We start from the raw sequence: 19,891 nt of genomic DNA on the forward strand, positions 1-19,891 counted from the left end.
GATTTCAAGCAAAACTAGACGTCTGGTTTGTTTGGACTGCGTTTTCTCTTAATAATTCAATCCAAAAGAGATTAAATGAACTTTCAGAGGTGAATAAAAGTGTTTCAGTTTTTGTATCCTTGCAGAAAATCCACATCTGAATCAGTTGGATTGAGTTCAAATTGCCCAAAACCCTTAAAGTGTGTGTATGTTGTGTTCTGTTGGCAGTTACCGCCCCTGTCCTGGGAAACTGTGATGTCAGCATGTTTACTTCCTGTTTTCAGAATTAATAAATAAACAAATAAAAGTCTTGGACGAGTCAGGGCCGTCTCCTGTGGCGAGGCTCCTCCTTGTCATCACACATGAACACACACACCTAAACAGGACGTGTTACCTTCCCTCACACATCTGTAGGTCTTGTTTGGGACAGTTCAGGTCAACAGAAGATAAATAAATGACAATAAATAGGAGTCGTCCCAAAGAAGACACAGTAATGCGGGGAGTTAACAAATCCTTTCACACACACATATACACACACACACACACTCCTAAATGCAGCGCTCCAAGGCACGGGGACCGGGTGGGTGGGGGCTACTCAGTCTTTTCTGTTTTCCCGTCTTTGCTCTGGGGCTCGGCTGTTTTCCGGAGCTGCGACTTTTCCGAGCTGTTGTTGATCTGTTGGTCGGTGGGCCCGCTCGTCTTCCCGCTCGAGTTTTTGTCCAGGTAGTTGAGCATCTCGCTCAGGACCGTCTGGAAGGTGCTGAGAGCCGCGCAGACCGCCGGCGTGCCGAACCCGTGAGTGATCAGACTGCAGGGAAGCAGACGGAAACAAGCGTGTCTCATTAAGGTGCAGAGAGAAGATGGAATCAGTGGGATGGTTTGGGTTTGTGAGGCAGACTGAGGAAGTCCTTTTTCTCTCCTCAGTTTGTACACCTGCAGAGAAACTCTCCTCTCTCTGCATTATGGAGCTTTTAATCCTCCTAAAACAGCTCCTTTAGTCGGGCTAACTCCTGTCAGAGCACAGTTTTAATGTCCTGTGATGTTCCAACCACTCTGTTTCCACCCTATCTCTACTGTCATTTATGGGGAAACACTGAATACTACAACAGTTTTAAACATATTCATACAGATTAGTGCTGAATTATTTCCTTTGCATCTTGTATTGTTTAATTTATAGAACACTTGACTTGTATTTAGACTTTTATTTACATTGTTGGTCAGTGGTGATTTTTATATGCTCATTTTACACTACTAATGTAGATTACAGTCCTGATCACTTGTTGCTCTTGACTTTATTATTCAGCCTTTGTCTTCCTTGGTCTTAACTGTATGTCAATCCTTGTGTAAGTACATTTAGAATAATGAAAACCTCAGTTAGATTCCTTGTATGTCTACATATACTTGGCCAATAAAGCCGATTCTGACTGTGATTGTCAGTCTGAATCTATTAATCGATTAGTTGTCAGAAAACTAATTTGACTAGAGCCTGTTATATAGGTATCACAGATATCACAGATATATCAACACCAACATATATGTTGTCTGATATGAAGAATTGTTTTTTACAGAATGTAATCGGGAAGAAGATTGTTCTTCTGTCATGCCTCAGTCCCGTACGTATTTTTAAATGTGCGATAACCACATTTGAGGAATCATTGCAAAAATGTGTGTCATCTGTGAATATAAGAATAACGTCCAACATATCAATATCGGAGTACTTTTACTCCCTGATATCGTTATCGACATCAGCCTCAAAAATCCAGCATTAGTCGGGCTCAAATTTGTATAATTGATTAAATGGGGGGTTTTTTCAAAGCAAAAATATCAAATTCTCCTTATCTTACCTTCTCACTTGTGAGGATTTGTTACTTGTCTTTGTCTGATATGATAATAAACTGAGTATTTTTAGGCTAAGGACATTTGAAGACTTGTCATTGGGCTTTAAGTAAATGTGAAGAGCATTTTTCAATTTTTAATGATATTTTCTGATATTTAATAATCAAACAGAATCATCATCACAGAAATTAGTCCTAAATTGCATCTCTAATACAAATACTATCATACACGCCGGCTTCAAAACACACAGTAGCTGTATGGCTCTTCAAAATCCCATGGGGGTATTTATCATCACGATTAACTGCATTTTTATTGAACTTTCCAGCAACACTTAATCAATAAATGTTAAATTTATAGTCAATTAGGCTTTAGTTGATAGTTATTTCACAATGAAACTATTTACTTAGCAATTGTTTATTGGAAAGATGCAACTGATGTTTATACTACCTTTTAAATGGTTAATAAATACGGTGTAGCTCATCTATAAAAATTATCTTGACGGCCATTTTTAAAGTTGCAACAGATGTTTATAAACATTTACAGCGGCTTAATAAATATTGTATAAAGCATTTTTATTGTTTTTTGACAGCAATTAACATTAACTAAAGCTGAATTAATCATTAATTAGCGTTGGCTATTATGAAGTGTTACTGACTATCAAGCGAGTTTGTACGCCGAAATCTACTCGACCAGAAAACTCTTTTAATCCTATTTTTCAGTTTCTATATGTATCACGAAACAAAATGTACCTCATATTCCACTAATGGCACACATCCGAATCATAAACAATTAAAAAGAGCGGATATATGAGGTAAGATTTAACATAAATGGCCATGAAACAGGTTTTGAGATTTGGTTTGAGAGCTAAATGTGTGGTCACCTCTCAGCTCTGACCTTTAATCTGACTGCTGTCATGACTGTGTTGATGTGGCCGAGCTAACATCTTATTCCTCTACAGTGCATATCTCCCTTTGGAGGCTCAATAAAACTTTGCATGTTCTGCAAAGGATGACGCCACAGATGTGACATTTCTGCTAACAAGCCGCTGCTCCCTCCTCCTCCTCTGTCGCTTGTGCCAGATAACAAACTGCACAGCTGCATCTTTGGAAAATGGCAAAGCGGTCGGAGCCAAAACGCAGAGCAAGAAAACTGTCTGTAGTTTTAATTTGTGAGAGAGACTCCAGATTGGGAGAATTGTTTAAAAAAAAAAAAAAAATCTCCTGTAAAATCCTGCAGAAAGAGCATGTGTTACCTGAAGTGTGTGAGGTGTCTCTGGATGTCCAGGTCCAGGATGGGGGTCGGTCTGGAGGAGCCCAGAGGAGACCGATCTTGGCTCAATAAGTCCTGGAACTCCTTACAGATTTGCCTGACAGACAGAAGGAGGGAGGGAATGAGGGTTTACCATCTGTCTCCAACACAACCGTCGCAATTTGTTTTGTTTTTTTCCTCGCGCACCCATCCTCATCATTTTGGATCAGCCCACACATGAATCTCTCCCAGGAAACAATTGAAGGAAAGGAGCGAGACGAGTTCAATGTCGACGCGAAAACAAGCAAAACACTCACTCACAACATGATACCAGAAATTCTGCAAATGTAGAGTGAACGGTGGTTTTTTAACATTGTTCCAGGCTGTCTTTTTGGATTCTAGTCAGTGTTGGGATGATGAAAAATAGCTTGAAGAGAGTGGGAGCTGCTTCCCCCCAGCACATTCACTACTCCATGTGCAATCAGGAGAGTAAGGATTTACTCTAAAAGCAGCTAATACTGTCAAATAAACACAAGGGTGATCGGCTGAAATTTGAAAGCATATGTTAGAATACAAAGATAATAGACGATCTAGTGTGGGTCATTTGGAGGAGGACAGAATTTTCCCCATTGAGCTAAAAGGGCAGCGACCAGAGAGGACTTCAGTTTGGACAGTCTTCTACTGTTTTTCTACCTTTTGAATTAAGAGCAGGCATCACTGTATGCTGTGATTTCTAGAGTTATTTACCACAAAATGCCTGATAAAATGCCATATATTTCTTTTACAGTTCACTGCTGTAAAATGCATTGCATTCTGGGTATATTTTATGACATTTCATGTATTTTACAGTGGGAATTTGCGGTATTCTACTGTATTCTACACAACTGCACTAGCACCCAAAAGACACACTTGAGAAAAAGTAAAGATATTGAGTTAAATATTACTTTGGTAAAAGTGAAAGTCTCCTACATGAATAGTACTTGAGTGAGAGTCTGTCAAAAGTAATTTTCTTACAATAAATGCATTTAAGTATAAAAAGTACAAGTACAAGTAAATGTTACATATATTCACTTGTAAATTCTTTATGTGGGTCGGCTTAAATTATGTATACTATAGGTTGGTTTATCAGATTAGATGTTCAGTATCAGGATCCGTGGGGCGTAATCCGATTATCTATAAAATAATTTAATTTTAAAATATGCTGCTTTGGCTCTGATACAGCATGTAATCTGCAAAGTAACATGCTAATTTGCTATAGTGCCCAGAGACTACGGATGAAAAGTAGCTCATTAGCTAACTCCGGCACATTTACAGGGATGTGTAAACTGAATTGAAATGAAAAAAACCAAACATTTTTCTTGTTGACCAAACCTTAACTGACCCACTGGTCTGAGCACTTCTGAATCAAAGAATTGGTTTTAAAATGATTCATTTTCTTTCCCTGTTGAGACTTCACTTGACCTGAAGACAAACTCGAACTTAAATCTGCTCCTGATGACCTCAGTCAATCATGGCCAAGACATGAAAACATCAGGAGAATTTCAAAATAAAACACATCATATCTTGCAGAGAAGTAATTTACAATATTTGTAACGTCATCTGACACGTTGGTCATTACATACACCGTTTTTTTCCATATACTTCTACAACCCTGACCAGTTTTTATATTTTTCTTTTATTTGTTCAGCTTTTTTGTCCTTGTTCTAGGTGTATGTCTACTCCTGTGTCAGTAGATTGAGAACAATGAAAAATCTGAGGTAATTCTGTGAATAGGGAAACATACTTGGCCAATAAAGCCGATTCTGATTCTGATTCTGATTCTGATTCTGAATCGATTCATCTATCAGCTGATCAACAGAAAAATAGCCGGCAACTATTTTTGATAATCGGTTAAATGTTTTCATCACTTCAAGAAAAATACCAAAAATTCCATTGTTAATTGTGGGGATTCACAGGCTTTTAGAAAGTGTGATGAACATTTTTCACAAACATTTTAAAGATGTTTCTAGGAAATAGTCATCAGTGAAATTAATCTGCACCTGTTGTCCAACGAGGCCAAGACATGAAAACACTGACGTCAAGAGAATTTCAAAATAAAACACCCTGTATCTTGCAGAGAAGTTACAAAAACAACTGAAGCTCTAAACTGTTTCTGTGTGAACATGTGTGTGTGTGTGTGTGTTGTATTCTCACTTTGTAGCCAGAACCATTTTCTTGCGTGCGCTGGTTTCTTTCGGCTCGCTGTGCTGCCTCGCCAAATGTTCCCCCACTGCCTTACTGGGAAACTCTGTCTCACAGGTGTAGCCGAAGTCCCTCGCCAGGTGGAGCGCCTCACCTGAGCACCAAACCAGGAGAAAAAAATGATGAAACAAACTCTAAACTGATCAAAAATGACATCTGGACTATGAAATGAATGTATCTGAAGGTCTGACTTAAACATTGTGTAAATTTTTGGACAAAGTCTCTTACCTTCCACCAGGGAGGTTAGCAGTGTGACGTTGGCAGCTTTCCTCCGTCCTGCCGGCAGGTTGAGGCCTAGACGGTCTAATTTCTCACGAAGACACCGGCCTCCGTTCTTAGACTTTGCTCTGTGGGGAAGCAAAATAACTTTTTCAACATAAAGCACAAAAAGACAGAATATCTGGATCACGTATCATCTTTATCATCATTGATCCCCTGATCATTTCTCATAGAAACTGAACTAAAACACAAAAGAACGTGTGTTTAATTAATTAAGGATGGAAGAATATAGATTTGCTTTGATTTGACTTAAGCATAAAATCAAAGAGTTTCAAATTAAAACATGTCAGCTCATCATATATTAAATCTGCTTTCTTTACACACAGATATGGTTACGTGTCCCCCTGAGTTTCCTCTGTCATTCGTCTCTTTACCCAAAGTGAGAAGTTCTATTTTGGAAAACAGACGAGCGATGCTCCCTGTCACTTCTTCATCTTTTAATGTGAAATTTTAAAACCACACGTGCCTACTTCCTATCTGATCCTTTTGAGATATTTGGAGTAAAGTTACTGAGGTTTTTCTATCATTCTGTAACAAAACAGAGGTCCCTGCACAGTTTCACTCAAACTTCTCAACACCAACTCAGGCTGCAACGTTTATTGTTATCGTGGATTAATCAGTCCATTATTTTCTTTATTAATCGATCAGTTGTTTGGTCTGTAAAATGTCAGAAATATCTTATTTTGTCCACAGCCCAAAGATATTCAGTTCACTCTCATGGAAGAGTTAAGAAGCCAGAATAAAAATCCACATTTAAGAAGCTGGAATCAGAGACTTTTGAGTTTTTACTTCTTTAAAAATGACTCAAACTGATGATCAAAATAGTTGGCAGCTACTAACTAATTGATTAATTGCAGCTGTAATGCAAATACACATGTGAAAACCCCGCTCAGGATCTCATCTGATAGAATAATTCCTGTTGTAGAAGTGATTTATTCAGCTCCAGATGAGGATCAACACCTCTATTTGCACATTTTTTTTGTTCTGACTTTGTTGATGCCTCATCTTGTAGGACCAGCCATATTCTCGCTCTCTCCTCTTCCCCCCTTCCCTTTCTCTCCGCCTCATCAATAATACAGCGCTGGCAACTCTTGCTTTCCTCTGGTTCCTCTGATCCTGGCATGCTTTGGCCTGGTCTCGCCTCCCTCTGGCTCCCTGGGCATGGCGGCGCGTGCAGCCCCGGCCCCCTCGTTCGCCTACAATAGTCTTTGTGGACGCTACTGTATACATCCTCTGTTTCATCTGAGGGCTACACAGACTCGGGCAGCGCTCGCCAGTGTTCACCAGCCAGATTTAGGCTTTCAAAACAATGCTTTCTCTCCATCAAACTCTTTAGTTCAATATTATCTTACAACAGGATATACTAGGGTGGACGAAATAACAGAAACATATTAATAATCTTCATCTCTCAGTCTTACAGTGTTACATTTGACCTCGGTTCATTGATGCGTGAGGATATATTTCGTCATTATTTTATGCTGCCAGGCATTTGAGATATTTTTTACACCCTTTCACTATTAGACTACACACTTACATTCCTATATAACCCTGCTCCTGCTGCTGCGAGATGGACTTTCAACCCAGTATCATGGTAGTTTGTGAAATAATGACGAAATGTAATCTATAGGATTCGTGTTCGTTGGCAAGAATTTGTCCATTTTTTCATGACACTCAGCACCTGTTTTAAAATGGAAGGTTGATGTCTATGTACACCGATCTTAAAGATTAAATTCTATTTACATTTTTAATCAACATATATCGCAATATTTCCCTTTGAAGGATGAAAGTTGGCATGTACATTTCTAAAAACCCTGAGTATGTTGACACTTTACACTTCTCTATGTTCAGTTTTCAATTTTATGTTGTGACAATATTTTGTGCTCTGGTTAGGTTTAGGCACAAAAATCACGTGGTAAGGGTTAGGAAGAGATTGTGTTTGGGCTTAAAATACTCCTTTTTTGTCACAACATTTTATTTTTGCTACTAGGCAGTTCCCTAACCTTAACCAAAGTCAATCCTATAGCTTAAATTTCTTTCTACTTTTTCACAAAGTGAAAACATATTTTTCTAATTGTAACCAAAGTACTTTTGTTGCCTAAACCTGACATCGTAGAATATGTCTGTACATGTCATACATTGATTGAAACATCTACAATACATGGTTAGAGGGGAGGAGTTACAGCTATAGGCGAGAAGGCTGCCAAGCCAGCGACCACAGTTCAAGACCGAGTTTCAACATCTGCCTGAATCAAGAACCGTCCTACAATCCCAAAGCGTACATTTTTGGGACGAGTTTGGAATGAGACTCAAAAATCTACTTTTCTTACAAATGGGACCTTTAAAACGACCTTATCTTTCCAGCTGTATTCGTGGCTAAAAAACAGATATTTAAACCAAAACGTGATCTTTTCCTAACCCTGTGTTAGTGTTTTTTGTGACTAAACCTAATCAGATCACAAGCACAGCTTTGTCAAGACATAAACTTGACAATTGAACCTAAACAAATGTGAAGTTTCAGCATAAAGAAGCTTTAGATTTCAGCGTATCCATCGTTTGCAGAAACGTACACTGCCAACATTTTTTCTGGCCACTGGGTCGAGTGTGGCTCCATTCAGTTGAAGAAACGTGGTGCAGGCATGAGAGGTAGTCATGTTAAGAGTCATGGAAATTTAAAGTTTGAAACAAATCAATCTACATGGAGCCATACTATATGCTACAATAAGATGAGGTTAAATTAAAAAAAATTAGCATGTTATGATTTACTTTGTCAACCTTAGTGAACCTGGGTGTGCCGTGTGTTCGTACTGACCTGCGCAGGATGCCGCCCAGTAGGGAGGCGTTGAGGCACTCTGGTGGGGACAGTCTTCTTTTCACCTCGGCGATGGTGACTTTGTACTTGGAGGTGGAGCTGAGCAGCGACAGCCGGCCCGGTACCGAGCAGAACAAGTCTGTAGGGTTCACCACGCACGTCCCCCCTGCACACAAACACAACACACAAAAGCTCATTTATCAAACTTAATTTTTTTTTATGTTACCTTTCTTTTGTCCCACATAGTACACGCTTCTGCCCACAAGCCTCTTAACCTAACACAAATTAAATATTCAACCTGTTGTGATCTTTGTCTTGTCCTATAAAAACCACATATCTCCAGAAGGTCACCTTTTCTTGAACTAAGTAGAACAAAACCCCATTTTAGGCTTTCTCAGATAATCCAAATGGTTTTTAAATAGTTTATTTACTTAATGGTGTTTCTTGAAACAGTAATTACAATTACTTGCTGTTGTGCTACACTGTTATTTTGCACTGTCGAATGTTGGCCTATGTATTATATGTCATGTACTGAATGTTGTTCTATGACTGAGAGACCAACATACAAGCTTAGAGTATTATAATAATGACAAGTTAATAAAGTAAATAGCCAGTGTCCACTCAATTCATCTCTTGAACATACGAACTCCACCTGTGTTTAAACTGATATAGGAGTGAAAACACATGATAATTGTTAAAACAGTGCACATTTTTGGAGAGACCCTATAGAGACACAAGCTTGTGCCGAAAACGCATAGAAAATACTCCTTCAGTTCCAGTTCTGGTTCAGATGAGTGTTATTAACTGCGCAGTGGAGACAGAAGTTCACAACAAGGCTGAATACATATATTATGGAAATATATATAGTTATCGTTGAACTTTTATAAATATTCAGTCGCATTATACCAATAACACATCTTTAACGCTGATTTAACAATATATTAAAATAAAAACAAAATGTCACACACCAGAGTATCACACCAAACTTCTGTTGGTTCACGAACTGCCTATATATTTCTCCACTACTACTACAACTAATAATAATAATAATGATAATAATAATAATAATGGAATTTACTTTATCCACGCAGCAAATGCTGTAGCCAAAATGTCTGAAAAGTATTATGTGGCCTTTAGTTTATCAGGGTTACCCTATTTTGCAATGAATGCTGCAAGTAACACAACGGTTCTGTGTTTTCAAGAGCTGTGAGAGTCTTTTTCTTTACTTTTAGTGTAGATGTTTTCAGGGCTGTACTCAATGAATCCAGTAAAAATCCTTTTAGGCTTTGAAAAGCCTTGACCCAAAGAAAATATGTGTACATTCTGGTCTGAAACAGAACTAATGCATAAAAGTTTACATGTAATCCCGCAGTATTGGGTTGACATTGTTCATCACTTGTTTGTAGAGGATGGTTTCAGCCGGGCGCTAACTTTTCATCTCTTTGGCTCTTATTGAGAGAATCACACATATCAGGACACGATGCAGGTTGTAAACCACTGTGAGCAAGGCAATCAGGAAGTGTCTCTTTCAGGTGAAATAATGTAACGTGTCAGTGCAGCCAGTGTGCAGATGTTCAAGGTGAGGGGAAATGTCCTCGTCTGAACACCACTAAAGCTTTTCTACTTGTGTAATAACACCAAAATCACTTATCAAACCTGATATTTTTATATTTAAGACCCTTCATTTGTTTAGTCCCTCTACGTGTTGAGTATAAACAACGCATCTCCGAAATGTCACCGTTTTAATAAGCAGAGAAAAACAGCTTTGTGAGTAAGTGTGCATGTTTCCGATAATCCAACAGATTTTTTTAATGACTAATCTTAATTTTTATTAACCAATCAAAGATCCTTTAGTGTGTCCAAAGGAATCAAAATCAGCAAAAAAAGAAAAAAGAAAAATAGCCTGTGCACATGTCCCAAGTTAGGGTATATATGGATATAAATGCTTGTATATTGTTTTCACTGGTGTTGTAGTTAATCTTAACACCATGAATGAATCTTATGTTTAATTACTTCAAAGGTAATTTAAAAAAACTAGGAGATTTTTATTAATCAATCAAAAAAATCCTTTACTTGGTCCGAAAAATTCAAAATCACCAAATATACCTTATACACATGCAAAGTTAAGGTATATATGGATATACATGCTTGTATATTATTGTCACATGTGTTGTAGTTAATCTTAAATATATGTACAACATACCATGAGTGCATCTTGTGTTTAATGACTTCAAAAGTAGATAAAAATGTAAATAAAAATGAAAAAATGTTTTTAGATATTTGTTCCTCACTGGACAAGGTCTTCCTGCTCTATGACCTCTATCATCCTTGTTAATCAAAGTATAGCTGTAAACATAATAAACTGTGTTTCTATACAATATAAATCAAGAAAGGATCGTGATATTAAATGCACAAATCTCTTCAATCAGCACTGGCAAGATCAATGTGTTCCACTCAGCACTTCATCAGCCTCCCTTTTTCTACTTAAATATTACATTTTTCATAGTCTACTATGTACATATATTTATACTTCTGTTCCAGCTCAATATTTGTGTGTATGTAAGAAAACTCTGCTGTAATCCCAGGAGGAGGAAACAAAACCTTCCTTTAATCACCTTGCACCAACCAACCAACCCACCAACCAGCAGCTCGGTCTCATTGTGCACAGTGAATAAATGATCGCGGTTTGTGATAGTGAAGGCTCTTTCGCATTATTAATTGCATCTGAATCAGTGTTTGCTCGCGTCCTCCTGGAATATATCGACTGCTCTGAGTAGGCCTATTATTATTAAACTTTCACTTGAACTAACGTCCCAAGCAGCTGAAAACGCAAGGTTTCTGTCTGATGTACTGTAGGCTATATTCTATTATTCATCTGCCTCATTATCAAATCTAACAGCAGGGTGTGTCGCTTTGTTATTAGGCCGTGCTGGATATGATGGAATGAGGAGGGAGAATGGGATGCCATTTAGGCCGAGGAGGAGAAGAAGAGCGCTGCGGGCACAGTCAGTCTTACCGAGGGCATGTGTGGACGATCTGGCCACCATATGAGCGAGTGTAACCTATATTTCTGCTCTCACGTGCTCTCTGTCATACTTCAGCACCTGGGCAGCAGCTCGCCGTGTACTGGTGTGTTGTAGTCCGGCGGGCAGCCCCTCTTTCACACAGGCTGTCAGAGAATGGACTGAATGCAGGTCGAGGGAATTGATTGATAGTATCGGTTGGTGTGTGTGTGTGTGTGTGTGTGTGTGTGTGTGTGTGTGTGTGTGTGTGTGTGTGACACAAACCGTGCCGACCTGTCTGTCAGCCTCACGCGCTCTGACAGGGGCGCGCGTGTGTGAAAGCCGCGGGTTCACATCATATTAATTCCCCTAAAAATGTTTTGATTCAAAGTAGTTTGTATTTTATGTTGCCAAGGGCAATCGAAAAGAGCTATTGCCGGTAGTGCAGTCAGTGGAGCGCGCGGGCCCAGAGGCGATAACGGTATTTAAGCAACGGAGAGTAGCCTCGGGCTGCGGCGCGAGCGGCGGGCGGGATCACACGCGGAATCAAGCGCCTTTTACGAGTTTGCCACGAAAATTAAAGAAAAAGAGACACGGGCCAAATGTCATTCTCCTCATATTTTAACAACAATGTTTATCGCTCCTAAAAAGCCCGCCAATGTCTTGACAGGAGAGAGAGAGGGAGAGAGAGAGAGGGAGGCGGCGCGTGCACGGGGCTGTAGTGGCGGGGGCGCGCCTGACAGATCAGCCTCCGCTTGCCGGAGCGGAGCTGGAAGGAGGGATGGCGGGGTGATTAAAAACACAGACGACTCCTCCTAAGTAGGATCCGCGTTTCTTGAGTGATTTTCTTTTGAAAAAGGTTATGTGAATATTCATGCCGCCAAAGCCGCAGTCAGAAAGAACAACATTAATATGATCTCGGCTGAATCCGGGGCCCCGCTCGGCATTAGCATATCAAAGCGTCCGCCCGAGGCGAGAGAAGCTATCGATACGGGAGCGGGAGGTAAAGCAAAGATTATTGGTTGTGATGGTTGCAGCGGCTGAGCTCAGGGCCAAATACGGCGCACCATTAACCGAAAGTGATAGCGGAGGGATTCCCGCGTCAATCCGAGAGAAAAGCCCCAACACCTAGGCAGAGCTGATGAAAAATTAAACCCGAGACACAGCCTTCCTCTCTGTATGGAAAACTACACATAGTCCCGACTAGAATAAAAAAAATAAAATAAAAAAAACAGCAGCAGCCTTTGATGGACCAGAAGCAGATCCACAGCAGCGGACTCATGAGGAAATAGGCCCGGTCTGGTTCTACATCTCCTCCCCACCCTCACACCTGAAGAGTGATCCTGAGCCGACCCAGCCTTTAAAAGCGCCGATTAAATCTACTGTCTGTGATTAAACACAGCCCACAGGCAGACTGCAGGAAGAAACAGCAGCTCCTGCACACCGCAAACATCATTCTTCATGTTTTTTGCGCCCACAAATAAAAACATTAAAGAGAGAATGGAAATAAAAATGAAACCGGAAGCGCTCAGCAGCTAAGTAAAAACGCCTGCCTTGATTTCCCCTTTTAGCCTCTTTTAATAATCGTTTTAAATTGGATGCATTGATTTTTCATTTTATTTTATAGACCTTTAATTTAATTTGAGGCGGTTAGCTTGTTAAACGTAGACCCAATTATACAATCTGCAAAATTATATACATACAGATAAATAAATAACCGTGTTTACAGGAGAGAGACAAGATCATCAGCAGCGATGTTTGGAGATTGTGCTGAATTTATGATCACAAATATAAACATGAATATTAGATTAAAATGGCGCGTTTACTTCACGGGAACAAAGACAAGTCTGCGCCGTGAGACTGCCGCAGAAAGGAAGCGTTTAACTGTCCTGTGACAGGCTGTAATATAATAATAATAGGTCTATACAATCAGATCACATTGATGCGTGACTTTGGGGACGTTTTGGTTCTCTAAAAGAACTTTTAGTGTGTTTAAGGTGTTGAGTGACAGTCCATTTCATGCTGGAAGTGTACTACAGTGTGTGAGCGTTTAAATAGGCGAGAAAACGGGCCCGCCTGTAACATGTTGACAGCAGACAAGAGAGCAGCAGTGTTCCGCCTGTTTGTCTGCCTGCCTGCCTGCCTGCCTGCCTGCTCGCTGTCTTGTCGTGTCGAGCCGTGAGCGTTCACGGCCTCCGGTACAACAACAACAACAACAGAGATAATAAAACAGGGGCCTTACCTCTCCGGATGACGCCCCCTTGGCCGTTCAGCACGAGCCCACACTGCGCTTCCACGGAGCCCTGCGGAGACATGCACTCATTAGGACGAGCAGGGAGGTGAAATCACTTCACCCACATTTCCTTCACACCGCTGGAGAACACTTTACACAGCTGTCAGAGTCCAGGAAAACAGGAATTAACTGCGCTTTTCTTTGCGTCATGCTTTGTGGACAATCCAGGAAGAATTACGCACAGACAGCAAAACGTTCTCGTTTGAAAGAAACCTTATTTATGAAGGAAGAGAAGTGAGGCCATGATGTAAACAATATCAGGATAAAGGAAACTAACTGTGCTCAAGACATTTTATAATATATATAATTATAACAGCAGCAGTGTTGCTGTTCTGGAGCGCTTCACACATCAGGTCACCAAATGTGTCTACAGGCAACATGTCCTGTAAAACTGAGCACAACAAAGGTGAAGTGCTGGCTACAAGCAAACCAAAGCTGTGCCCGTTTTTAGCTTATTGTACTTTGCTGTAGGTTATATGTGTGGTGATATAGTGTGGTGTGTGTGTGTGTGTCTTATTGCACTGTGATTTAATGATACTGTATGTTTTATGTCTTACGTGTAAAAGCCCAACTGGGGACAAGAGTTGAAATTGAGCACCAGATAACCTCTCTGTGCAGCACACCAGTTACATTCTGATGTTGCATCAGTTACAAGTTGTTCTTCTGAGCACACTCACCCTGTTACCTTTAATTTAGTCTGGTCCTTTAACTGTATTGTATGTCGACACCATTGTAAATGAGGAGACGTCCTCAATGTTTTTTCTAGGTTAAAGAAATTAAATACAAACACATTCTCTATAATGGAACTATGTTAAGCTGCATCGTCCCTATTTAATACAATTACAATTAAAATATATAAATTTAGAGCCCTTATCATGGATGTTAATTCATCATGAGTGAGTTTCACCTCTTAGTGTTTTTAATTTGACTATTTTTTACACCTTAATGGATTTAAGTCGGTATTTTACAAGACAACGTGATGAAAAGTCTAAAAAATAACATTATTGTTTTTTTTTTTAACATTTTCTTTCTTATGACCCCTCAGATGTACCAACAGGAGGCGAAAATTATCAATAGCTCTAAACTCTCTGCAGCACATCAGATACATTCTCTGTATTGGATGTTAAGCTGCATCGTCCCTATTAAATAAAATTCAAATTAAAATAATTAGATTTAGACCCCTTCTCGTGGATTTAATTCAGTATGACTGAGTTGCACCTATTGTTTTTTTAATTTGAATATTTTTTACACAACTAAGTGGATTTAAGTCAAAAAAACGTGAAAAGTCTAAAAAAAAATAACATTCCTGTAGCATAAAATATATATTATAATAAATATTCATATATGACCCTCCAGATGTACCTTGCGACCCCTCTGGAGCTCTCGTTTTTGTTAATTTGAATAGTTGTTTACACACCTGATTGATTTAAGTCAGTATTTTACAACACAACGTGAAATAAAAAGCTGAAAAATTTAAAATTCCTGTGCAGCAGCATGAAGCACGCCTTGATCAACCTCTTCTATCTCATGACCCCTCAGATGCATTTTGCGAACCCTTCGCAGGGTCGCGACCCACGAGATGGGCACCACTGCATATAGACGTCCTATAGGTGTCTTTATAACTAGGTGAAGTTTACAGCTGACAGAGATCACCTTACAGCTTCCACCACTTGGAGCAAATTTCCAGTGAAAGCCTCTTTTTTTTCTTCTTTTTGTTAGAAAGTGCGCGTCACTTAGCAGCTTTGAGCAAGTATCGAGGGCAGGGTGGAATAAAGGATGCAGCTCACGGCTCACCCAAAAACGAGCTTTAATTTGAAAGGCTTCGGGCGATAAGCGAGGACAGCACAGCTCATCCAGACTGAGAAATGAGTGTCCGGAGTTGGTTGCAGCCACCAACCTGTTGGGATCACTGCAGACACACAGAGAGCACATAGAGAGGCCCTGGATGGATGGATGGATGGATGGATGGATGGATGGAAACCTGTTACCGCCGCCATTTTGGTCCAGATCACACTGCTATCAACAATGTCATCAAGAAAGGAGAACACGCGCTTTTTCATTCAGAAAACACTTAATCCCCCGTGCGAGCCTCGAGGCCAGGCCCACGCAGAAGCCCCCCTGATTAAAATAAAACCTGAAGAAAGGAGCGTGTTGTAGCTCCTTCTTTAACCAGCTCCTGCTCTGTTCCTTTTCTTCTACTCCGCAGCTAAAGTGATTATAAAATCAATATACAAAACGCAGAGGTCTTGCATGAATTAGCTTAGTGACGGGAGAAAGGTGTGGCAGCTGCTTTTGTTCGCCATGAAAATCTCTTTAACGCGCTCAAAGATGCGACCGGGCCGCACGAGACCATAGGCGCATCTGTTCGCCTCATACATCCGCCCCGCGCGAGCTCAGGTTCACGAGCCGTTTCTTTCTTCTGGCTCAATAAAAGGGTCAGACCTGTGCTCCTTTAAATGTGGCGACAGCTTTGGATAAATATGGCGTTTTCCGCTAACAATGAGCCAAAATGAGGCGATAGATTTCAAAATAAAATGTAAAAAAAAAAAAAAAGATAACTAATGTGGTGTAGCAAAAGTGTTGCATATAATAAATTGCGTTTTTGAATTCGAATTGAATTGTATTTTAGGGAGAAATCACAAAACAAATATTAAAGATAATAAATAGTTCCCCAATCTATCTATACAATTCAGGTTATTTTTATATTTTTATGTTAAATACAAATCATCGTCCTCATCACACTGCCACACCCTTTAAATAAAGTTTATTTTGAAATAAATGAATAAAAGCCAACTGAATTATTGTTGTCAAAATAATACATAAATCTGATTATTCAGAATAAAATAATAAAAACGTTATTTTTATCGTCGCTAATTAAAAAATAATGTCAAATTCGGGATACATCCGGTGGAGTAACGTCTAAAAATGTCGATAAAGGCGACACTGTAAACACTTAACGTGACTGAAATTATGTGTCGCCGTCTTAAAAACTGTGTTTAACCAGAGCCGTGTCTTAACTCAGCTCAGATGTCGCTGCATAAGTAACAAAGTTGATTGACGTTAAGTCTGTAATTGGATAAACTACGGTGCTTTATGGCGCCCGAGCCGGGCATTGTGCCCTGAACCCCGATCCGTTAATCCGCCCTTTACCGGAGAATAGAGCAACCAGCGGCTTTTCTTTGCCTCAGCAGACAGCCGGACACACACACACACACACACACACACACACACACACACACACACACACACACACACACACACACACTGAACAGAGCCGTTTTCATCTCGACCATTTCTTTACATCGAAAAGAATTATGTAAAATATGCGTCACGTGTGTTTCTGGGAAAATAAAGGGCGGATTTGACAATAGGATTGTATAGACTGCCAGTCAATTAACCTTTAGAAACGGGCCTGCCTCTCACACTGCGCGCTGCACTTGACATTTACTCAGCCTGTTGTACAGTCACGTTCGCTTTGGCAACGAAATTACCTCGAGATGATCTCCAAATATTATTTAGTCCAAAGTGGGACAAGAGCCGGATAAAAACCTACGGGCCAAATGTAGCTGATGGAGGCTCGTCAGTGTCATGGAGACAGCAGACAGTGAAGCAGGCAGGCAGACAGACAGACAGACAGACAGACAGACAGACAGACATCTGGCGCTGTCTTTCTGTTCAATATTTTTGGGACTGCTGTGTTGCTGATACAATAGATGGGGATGGGGAGGGTGGGGGGGGTTCAATAGTAGGCCAGTGGGGCAGGGGTACTGTTGGCAGGGTCTGTTATCTCATCCTATCTTATGGAGCAGTGTTAATAAAACCACAGAAGAAGAGGTGAGACAGTGAGGTGTCGGGTCTGAGGCCGCCGGTACCTGCAGGTCGTCCGAGCCGGTCGTAGGCAGACCCAGGCCGGCGCCGGGCAGCAGCCTCTGGTCCGGGTGGTGCATACCGACGCCGTAGGCCTGAGAGCCGTGTGACGTCATCAGCGACAGGTCATGGCGCCGGTAGGCGTCGAGGCAGCCGAGCTCGCGCCGCTGCTGCTCGTCCAGGCACGAGGACTTGAGGGCCGAGCGCGCGTTGTGCAGGTTGATGAAGTCGGCGGGCTCCCCGTGGTGGATCTGCTGGTAGTACTGGCCCGAGTGCAGGGAGTTGAGCCCGTAGGCCTCCGGGGCCACGGCCGGGTGGGAGTGCTGGAACTCGTAGTGGAAGGACTGGTGGTGGAGGGGCGTGTACTGGTGGTTGGCCGAGAAGTAGGGCGAGGCGAACTCCGTCCCCGCCGGCGCCGGGTAGGTGAGCGGGGAGGAGGAGGAGTAGGCGACCGAGGAGTTGGCCACGGACTCCAGGCACCCGAGCTGCATGAGCCGGTAGCTGTTTGATCCGTCGTGACGTATCTACAAGATAATAAAGAGACGGGGAAATATATGAGCCGTGTCATTTAGCATCAGCCGGTGTCTCCTCTCTCTGCCTCCCAAACACACTCAAAAACACAACTCACACACTCAAAGCGTTTTTTTTCCCTTTCCGCTTTAAACCACCTGAAGGAGATGTCATTTCCACACGCCCGGGAGGGGAACGGATAACGCACGGCAACAGGAGCCATCGGTATTTTTTTCCCCTCCCTTTGGCATGCCTGTCACTCTCCTCGCAGCGTTTTAAAAGGCGTGCTGTTATATATTATTATTATTACCGAGCTGCCGGCAAATTTACTGTCCCGGCTCTCTCGTTCATTCCGGATGGGAGGTAAGCAGAGTGAGACACAGCGGAGTGTTCCGCCCTGAAATGTTTCTAATCACAGCTACCGGCTCACACACGAGCCTCATCTGCCTCCACACTAATAAAAAGCCCCGTTTTTTAACCGGCAGCTGCAGTCAGATGCTCGACTCAAGTCTCCCCTCCATGCATTTTATTTTTTTCCCCCCCTCATCCATGCGCTGCAGAACACTCCACTTAGAGACTTTCTTGTGCAGCCTCGAAATGCCTCCGTAACTTAAAAACCAAAAGCATATTTATTCTTCCACACACCCAGTCCGTCATTTCACGAATTAAAAAGCGAGATAAGGAAATAAATGAGCCTACCTCTGCGTCGTGGACAAGTCCGGGGAAGGTCGCTGACATTGTGCTTTCTCCAAAGTAACCCGTGTTTTTTTTTTCTCCGCTCTCTGGCCCGGTCGAACAATAATAAAAAAAATGCGTTAAAATCCTCAAAAAGCAGGAGAAATGGAAAAGTCCCCCCTCATGCGCTCTCGGTAACGGCAGAAAGCTGGCGGAACGCGAGCGTCTCCCCTCTGCACGGACGGGGCTGGCTCACGGATTTTGTACTTGCAGGGTATTTCTCGGCTGATGTCGTAGGTCCCTTGGTAATATAGAAGTTTTGAAAATTAAGCATCAGCACTGAGGAATGGGAGGACAATAGACGGAGCGGAGCATCCCAGGAGACAAGGAATAAATATTGTATCTTCGCCTTAATAAGGAACCAAGTGCTTCTTTCAACATTTTCTACGCTTTTTGTGGACATTTTCCCTTTTTGACCCGTTTGTATTTCCACAAGGTCTCCCGCTCCTCGCTTTCGTCGTGTTATTCTTCTTTTTTTTCCTTTTTGTTTTTAAATCACACCGGCTATGTCGAGTTTGTTTTTTTTTGTTTTTTGATTTTTACAAATATGTGCGGATTTTCGACGGAAATGTAAGTTTGCTTTGCAATATTATGAAGCTAATTTCGACAAATATCAGCGGAATAAAAAAATGGATTTTCGTTGGTTTCTAGATCGAGCTGGTGGTGAATTTACTCAGCTTCGATGAGGAATAACGGGCTGTTTTCGATGCTTTCCGCATCGCCCCGCATGTTTTCATTATGGCTGTTTTTAGACGTTTTCTTTTTTTAACACTTGGATTGAAATGGAATTAAAAATGAAACGAGCACACATTTATTTTTTCTTTTACTCGAGATGCTTTCGATGCAGTCGCAACGGAATCATTTAGAGAATTAAAACAGACGAATTAAAAACAAATCCGTGATCTTATACGTTTTGATCTAAACATGGATTGATCGATCACTTTTCATGTGCTGAATTAAATCGAGAATCTGCTCGTTTATTTCATTTTATTTTTATTTTTTTCAGTTGTTTTTACTCATTCATGGAAAACAGCTTTTGATGAGCGTTATTTATTTTTTTTCCTCTTTATGCTGAAGAGGAGGTGGAGGAGG

General features: G+C 41.1%; 1 protein-coding gene across 1 annotated transcript; it reads right to left on the reverse strand.

Annotated features, from left to right (window-relative positions):
• Window positions 1–570: 570 nt before the first annotated feature.
• On the reverse strand, window positions 571–18,802 carry tfap2d (transcription factor AP-2 delta (activating enhancer binding protein 2 delta)). The gene is made up of 8 exons (XM_073493409.1): window positions 18,764–18,802; window positions 17,560–18,078; window positions 13,637–13,697; window positions 8,393–8,558; window positions 5,533–5,651; window positions 5,257–5,398; window positions 3,068–3,181; window positions 571–787 (listed from the first exon to the last, which is right to left on the reverse strand). The coding sequence occupies exons 1-8, from the start codon at window positions 18,800–18,802 to the stop codon at window positions 571–573; spliced, it is 1,377 nt and encodes a 458-aa protein (XP_073349510.1).
• Between the last annotated feature and the right edge of the window lie 1,089 nt (window positions 18,803–19,891).

The sequence above is a fragment of the Pagrus major genome, chromosome 22 (genome assembly GCF_040436345.1).
Source record: "Pagrus major chromosome 22, Pma_NU_1.0".
Lineage (NCBI taxonomy): Eukaryota > Metazoa > Chordata > Actinopteri > Spariformes > Sparidae > Pagrus > Pagrus major.

Excerpts from the sequence above, each read along its gene's own strand:
- tfap2d (XM_073493409.1), bottom strand. The coding sequence starts at position 18,802 with ATGTCAGCGACCTTCCCCGGACTTGTCCACGACGCAGAG. Across the intron at positions 13,698-17,559 it reads CCGGCTCGGACGACCTGCAG|GGCTCCGTGGAAGCGCAGTG; the intron begins GTACCGGCGGCC and ends ATGTCTCCGCAG. Across the intron at positions 8,559-13,636 it reads AGGGGGCGTCATCCGGAGAG|GGGGGACGTGCGTGGTGAAC; the intron begins GTAAGGCCCCTG and ends GTTTGTGTGCAG.